This window comes from Theobroma cacao, chromosome 3 (genome assembly GCF_000208745.1).
Source record: "Theobroma cacao cultivar B97-61/B2 chromosome 3, Criollo_cocoa_genome_V2, whole genome shotgun sequence".
Classification (NCBI taxonomy): Eukaryota; Viridiplantae; Streptophyta; class Magnoliopsida; order Malvales; family Malvaceae; genus Theobroma; species Theobroma cacao.
In genome coordinates, this window is record NC_030852.1 from 26,880,359 (window position 1) to 26,888,254 (window position 7,896).

At 32.5% G+C, this 7,896-nt stretch overlaps 1 protein-coding gene across 1 annotated transcript; it reads right to left on the reverse strand.

The window, feature by feature from the left end:
* On the reverse strand, positions 4,110–7,280 carry LOC18605264 (histone-lysine N-methyltransferase, H3 lysine-9 specific SUVH5). The gene is made up of 2 exons (XM_018116696.1): positions 7,253–7,280; positions 4,110–6,401 (listed from the first exon to the last, which is right to left on the reverse strand). The coding sequence occupies exon 2, from the start codon at positions 6,080–6,082 to the stop codon at positions 4,850–4,852; it is 1,233 nt and encodes a 410-aa protein (XP_017972185.1). The 5' UTR covers positions 6,083–6,401; positions 7,253–7,280; the 3' UTR covers positions 4,110–4,849.

The window sequence follows — 7,896 nt, forward strand, 5'->3', positions numbered from 1 at the left end:
GTAAAAGAAAAGAGATGGTGCCTTTTGGTAGGGCATGCATTGACCATCTTTTTGTGATCCCTTTCTTACTACTTCACTGTTTCCATAAAACTAACGAACATTATACATGATTCTGAATTTAGGCTCGTAACTGGTTAAAGCAGGAGCCAAAAGCTAAGAACAAACTCACATGAATTTTGGCATGAATCTGGTTTATACTCTGGAGATCTTAGCTGGAATTATCTAAGCGGTGATCTAACATTTAAAAAATGGACATGGGTCCCTAATAGCACCGCTTCCAGATCTGATCTAAGATCGACTCCAGTTTATGGTGTAATTATTTGACTTCCATTTAAAGAAGAGGAAAATGAGGACATGCTGTGATTTCTAGTAAAATTCTCTTTAAAATTTTTGATCTGTTCTCTTAGTGAAATGGAGACTTCTCATCACAATAAAAATATCCAGACTTGCCAGCTTTCTTCCTTTTGTGTGATCCCATTACTACACACACTCGTGTGGCAGACTTTTTGGCTATATTTGCTAATTAATTACTTTAAGGAAAGACAGCTTTTCCTTGCAAGAATTGCAATCTCATTGAATTCTCAAACAATCCAGCCTATTTTTTTTTTTATTTCTCCAAAAGTATCTGTCTGGTACAGTCCCTTTGTTTCATTAATGGTTGCTTTCCACCTTTTTTTTTTCCCAAATTTTCTTCTTATTTTGGCAAAGCATTTTAAGTATATAATTCTACCTTATTAATTCCCCCTCCTTAATATAGAAATTAATTGTCTCTATGCATAGAAATACATGACGATTTCCAATATTTACACAGATCTTTCAGCCTTTAGAAAATTAGGAATGTGATCATCATATCAATGGCACGTTCCCTTAAATACTTATATAATTTAATATTTACAAACAAATGTCATTGCCCACATCAAAAAATTTAAGCTAGTTGCTTGGTAAACTGAAAAGATAATAGCAAAACCCAGAATCAAAGGGAATGCTCACCTTCTTTCATTGAGAAATTCAAGCTCGATTATGATGGATCATGAAATATATTTTAGTTGGAATATAGAGTTTGGTTTTGTTAGGATCAAATTGGTTAACCACCAAACTAATTATTGCACCATATTTTTCTTTCTTCCTTGTAGACTACCCCAATGTACGTATACCAAAATTTGATCATCAACTGGGGGTGAGAAACCTAAAGGGAAAAAGTACAATGCAAGCAAATCAAATAAGACAAGCTTTATTAACATAATAAACACGCAACTCCACTGCGATAAGTCAAATTATTCATGCTCCTCAACTTTGCTGGCAATGCTCCGTTTTGCTGCGGGCGTACTCTCCCTGCCTACCGGCACCATCAAATTAATTATAATTAAAAATTAATTAATTTCTGTTAAATTTGTAATCTTATAACATGTGATAATAAGTTGATTCCACATTTAAAGTTTTTATATAATTTTTTTTCTCTCTAAAATTAAGTCAACAGAGATATGAGATCTTCAAAGTTTCATCTAATGGCATTGTAATGAATGAAACTTTGTTCTCATTCAACGGTGGAGATTGATCGACTTGCCATTATTTAAATTCGAACAATCACTTTGGTTTTTAAGAGAATTACGAAATTCTGTTTCATTAGCTTGAATTTGAATCTTAATAACTCATCTAAATATATTCAAATTGTGATTCTATTTTGAAAGTATAATATTTATGCAAATACTAATTAAGTCAGAGACAAATTATGATATATGATGAGATCATTTATAATTTAACACTATTCATTGCACAAGGCTTGCAACAATACTATGCCACTGAATATATATTTGACTAAGTGTCTATTTCGCGTAACTTTTTTGCATGTTTAGTTTAAAAGTTATTATGAAATTTTTATGAAAAATAATAATTTTTAAAATTAAGTTAAAACTATTGATAAGTTGTTTGACAAAATAAATTATATAAGTTCTAATCTTAATTAAAATTATTATAAAAAGCATTTATGACATCTTTAATTTCCTAATAAACAAAAGCAGAATAAATCTACTTCGAATCTATATACGATTTTAAATGTTAAAATAAAAAAAATCCATATAGAAACAGAATCGCTCTCAAACTTTGTATGGTAATAATAAAGGACATTTTAAAAAATAGTCCTTAAATATAAGATATTTTTAAAAATAGTTCTCTTTATAATTTTAACTATTTTTAGTCAAGTTGAACAAAATTACCCTTAATGAAGTTACACGCTATGATATTACACGCCATATACAAAAACCTGTGATAAGCCATGGTTAGCGTGTTACACCCCATGTATAAACACCTGTGACACGTCATGTACAAAAACCTGTGACAAGTCATAGTTAGGTTGTTACACGCCATGTTGAAAAAAAATATTGTTGTTACACGTCATGTACAAAAATATATTACACGTCATGGTTAAAAAAGGTTGTTACACGCCATGTTGAAAAAAAAAATATTGTTGTTACACGCCATGTTGAAAAAATATTGTTGTTACACGACATATTTAAAAACATTTTGTTACACTTTAATACTTAAAATGTTGTTATTACTTACGAATCAAAACTTCAAATAGTCTCAACTTTTTTCTTTTTTTTATTTTTTTTGACAATTTGACACAGATTAAAGTGTTTTTAACATGTTTTCATAAATCAAAATACAAATATTTTTTTATCTAAAACACCTACTTTTGACTAAAAATGAAAAAAAAATTCTTTAAAAACCTAAATTTATAAATTTCAAAATTTTAAGTTTATTGGTATCTAGGTCCCGAATTGATTCAATTAAAAACTATTTCATACATTTGTGATTATTTCTATCGTTTTAGTTTTATCTAAAATACCTAAAAATCGAATTTTTCAAACAGCCACCCACTAAAGCACGTCAAAGTCATTACTTGGTGTCTTAAAAGCGTAAGAAAGATAAATATGAAAAAGCGAGAGAGAGAAATCGAAAGCATAGCAAACGAATGCCAAACAGAAAAATCGATAAAATTTGAGAGATTGGGATGGTGAGAGAGAAATTCAAAACACAATGGAAAGAAATAGGAAAAAATTGTGATGAATAGTTTAATTTACTTGATATAGTTTAAAGGGTATTTTCGTCAAGTTCTGACTAAATATGACTAAAAATAGTTAAATTTATTTTAATAGTTATTTTTAAAATATTTTTATCAAGAAAGATCATTTCTCTCAATTTTCTTTAATAATAATATTAGACTTTTGTTGATCTAAGAAGTAATCGGATCATAATACTTCAATAACAATTGGACCATAATGCTTCAATAACAATTGGACCATAATGCTTCAATTCTTTAAGAAAAAAAGAAAAAACGATGTATTTGACATTAAAATTATTTTTTAATAAAAAAAAAGAGAAAACCTTTAATTAATATCTAAATGCAGAGATATTTCTTGACTTTTTTTTTAAGAGGCAGGTAAAGTCACTTAGTTTCACATTGAAGAGAAACTCCTAACAAGGAGTAAGGGAGGAGAGAAACTCTCAAAAAGGAGTAAAGGAGCATATCATGGTCCTAGAGAGGGGAATCATAAATACTACATCGGTTATATACTAGAATGATACTAGGAACCTAAGAGTTCATACCACTTTTAACTTATGAGGCGCTTTTTGTGAAACAACAGTGAGGCTAATGGGTCAAAGTGGATAATACCTTACAAAAATTGATATGGACCATGGCAATTGATATTAGAACAGACTCTGAGTACTAACAATGTGCCACTGAAGATAGTGGACCCTTATTAAAGTAGTAGAAGATGTCACGATTCTCGCATGAATGTGAATCCCATGCTCCCAGCAATAGAGCCACAAAGTCTCATATTAAAGAGAAACTCTCAACGAACAGTAAGGAAAGGTATCATGATCCTCAATAGGGAAGCTATGAATCCCACATTGATTATGTATTAGAGTGATACTGAAAATATAAAAGTTCACACCACCTTCAATCTGATTTTTGCTTTTAAAAAATAAATAAATTGAAAAAAAACCAAACTAAACATTAAAACTCAATCGAACAGCTTATAAATTTATAAGAATACATCTTCATTAATACCGCGCATTCCTCAAAACCACAATAACAAGTCTTCATCTAGATATCACCATTTACATCACAAACTCCATCTATCCTATAATCATAATCATAGGTTAACTCCTTTAAAGGAGATATGTCTTCCATAGCAAACAACATATTATGGGGCAAACTGCTACTATTGTGATCAAAGAATACATTTTGAGCAAAAAGATTAAGAGAGCAACTATGATTAATAAATCGTTCCACATTCCTAAACTGAGCAGCATCAATCGTGAAACATTCATTTACCTCATATGAGTGTGATAAGGCACCATAGTTATTTCTTATATCAACAAATACTCATCCTTACCTATCCTTTGTTCAACTTCCTTATCAGGAAGGATTTCACCTATATACTCACAAATAAAACTTCCACATGGGATAAAAGATCATGATCTAACACCCCATCCTTTTGTTTTAGTCTTAAAAACTTCTAAAGAAAAACGAATTCCCCGTTGACTTACTCTATTAATGCAAGAAGTGAAGCACTTACAAGAAAGTCCACAATCGATGATAAAAGGCTTCTCCATCATAATGCAATCTTCATAATTGCATGGAATTTCTCTATCATTTTTTACAACGCAAGGGCAATCCTCAGAATCAAAGCATCCATCACTCCAATCACAACCACCACTCGACATGGAAGGATGGTAGGATATGGGATATGTTACATTGGTGACATAGTTAAAAAGTGGGGGCTTCTCATCATCCAACGCATTCATTGCACGAATGGGTATCCCCTCTGCACCTTAAGAAATATCATTCATACAAACATGTTCTTTCCGAACCAATTTTTGCCCAAAGTTTTGGTTGCCCTGGAAATCTCTTTAGAACAAACTTAAAAACAAGCTTACGTGATGATGCTTTTTCTTCTCGATAACCATCCACAAAGTACAACCCATCATAAACATACTTACAGTCAACAATCTTACTACTAGCACCTTTAAAGCAAAACTTACGAATAACCCTTATCGGGGTTTTTGTTTCCGCACTATTCTTCAATGCAAGGTTTCCTCCTTCAAGTTTTTGGTCATTTACAAGTTTCCTACTTCGAAACTTCAGATTTTCTCCTTGCCCTGAATAAATTAGGACATTTGGAAATTCTTGTTCATCATTTGACTCCACAACATTGTCGTATCGACCAGAGTCCACAATGCTTGTAGCTAGTATTCTCCCATCCAACTCCATATAATCTATGCCACACATATGTTGACGGTGGAGGCCAATTATATTCAATTCAGCCCTCCAAGAAAAATAGTCACCTACTTTAACTCCTGGTATAGGACCTAACCGCTTATGCATGTTGATCCACTTTTGCTGCTTTAGAAGATGCGAAGCTGCTAGTAGAGGAAGAATTTGTTTTTGTTTTCCATCACTTTCTTGTGAGAGCTTAAGGTAAATCTCTCTAAAAAGATGTATAACCTCCTTAACCTTCTCCGAAGCAATTCTCAACTCCTTGTTGTCAGTGACCGCCAAGTCCTCGCTAACAATTACTTGGGAATTATATGCCTCCATTAAGTCTTCCTCGCACTCCTCATCACTAAAGTCAACATTCAGACATTGCTCATTCCAAACAACCTTTGATAAACTCGCTTGTTTAGCACTAGATGGGACTTCATCTCCCTCATCATCCTTTAAAACTCCTTGATAGTTATCCACCCCGTATTGCTCATCCGCAACCACCATTGATGGGCTGGATTCTTTAACATCACTGCATGCAAAAACATTAGTTGCAATGGAAACATCCATTGGTTTGCAATCTTTATCAACCATTGACACATGACCTTGTTTAGGTTCTATGCACGCATGAATATCACGAACATTAGTTGAATTAGGAACATACAATGGCTTGGAGTTCCTAACTAATGAGAAGTCGTACTGTTTAGTATCCCTGCATGCATGAACATTAGTTGCATTAGAAGCATCCAATTGCTCGCAATCTGCCATAGGGATCCCATAAGCTGAATGACGGTCCTCGGAATCAAAAGGCATTTGGTTTCTCAACACAGCAGGAGCATTCGGCTTGACAGGAAAATTCCGTAGGACAAGACGCCCTTTCTGAAGTTTTGGAGGATCAGAATCAGAAGGCGTTTGGTTTCTCAACGCAGCCAGAGCATTCGGCTTGACAGGAAATTCCGTATGACAAGAAGCCCTTTCCGAATTTTTGGAGGAGGATACTTTCTTAAAACAGGGCAGCCAGCAGTGGTAAATTCCAAAGGATACTTACGAACGGGAGAGACTCCTGGTCGCTTGAATTTTGATGGAAATCCACAATGCCTTCGACATAAAATTACACCAACCATGATAAATTCTGAAATTAATTGCGCATGTATTAGTTATCAAAGTCTTAGGAAACTCAATTCTGAAAACAAAACTACAAATTTTAAGAAAACAAATTGCAAGAACCTAGTTAGCACCATTGTTAATTTGAATTCAATAAACTTCCACAATGTTATTCTTTTTTATCTTTAGAAGTGACGATTATCAAAGCCATAAACAAGCAAACTCCATAATTTACTCAAAGCAACGCAACGAGGATTGTCACATAAAAGGCAATAAAAACAAGAGAATACAATAGAAGATTGAACGACCTGGGGAATAAAATAAAAAATTATACAATTACTGTACAAACAAAACCCGACATCCAAAATTTCAGCACAAAAGAATTTGTCAACCACTTGGAGACAACCACGAAACCATCAACACATCAACTTATCACAATCAACCACAACATAACCGGCAGAATATAACAAACACTCAACAGGCAAAAGGCACCAGAATCACAAAATAAACGATTCCAGGACATCACAAACCAAACATACGGCAGACCGTCAAAGCAACCAATCGAGTCGCAAAAACCTCAAAAACTAATCTGTGTTCTTAGACCAGAAGAGAATAACATTCAAAAAAATTAATTAAAAAGTAAACAAAAAAAGATGAATAACAAAAAAAACGTACCATGCAAGATGCTTCTGCTTCTGGTCTAGAAGACAAAAAAAATATATATATTCCAAAGAAAAAAAGATGGAGAACCCTAGAGTTTCCACGACTTTTTATACGCAATAATTAAAAGATTTCCTAATTGGAGAGTGAAATTGAAACGGAAGGAGAGTTCTGAACAAATTCAATTTCTTTGGAAGTAGGCAATAATTAAAAGATTACCTAGCAGAAGAGTCAAACTGAATTTCTTTAGAAGTTTCGGACAGAGAAAAACACTTTTCCACTTACCCTAAAATTGACAACGTGGATGGCTAGGTCGACTTTTTGTCTTTGTAATCTTCTTGAGTTAATGGTAATAACGTAAAACTAGTCACTAACCCGTGCTATGCTGCGAAAGTTATTGTTTGACATGTATAGTTTAAAAATTAATTTAAATAATTAGATAATTTGATAATATATTTTATCTTTGAATTGAGTAATAAGATAATATTTAATAATAATATATAGGTAAATATTGGCAGTGATATTAACAATATTTTATGAAAAAAAACAGTAAATATACAATATTGTGTTAAAGCATATAATAAACTTGTTGACAAATCATCTAAAAATTCAAATAGAAATAGGTATACCAATGCCAACCCCAATAGTTTACAATTTAGAAACATAAATAAATATAAAAAGTTGTATCCACCAAAAAAAGAAGAAATTAAAGCACAAAATGAGCAGAAAAAACAACCAACAAACTATAAACAAAATACCTAACCCCAGAAAAAAAATGTAGAACCAACAAAACACACATGCAATCTCAGCAACCATGCAATTCAGAAAACTAAGCCTAAACTCTAACAAACCATAGACCAAGA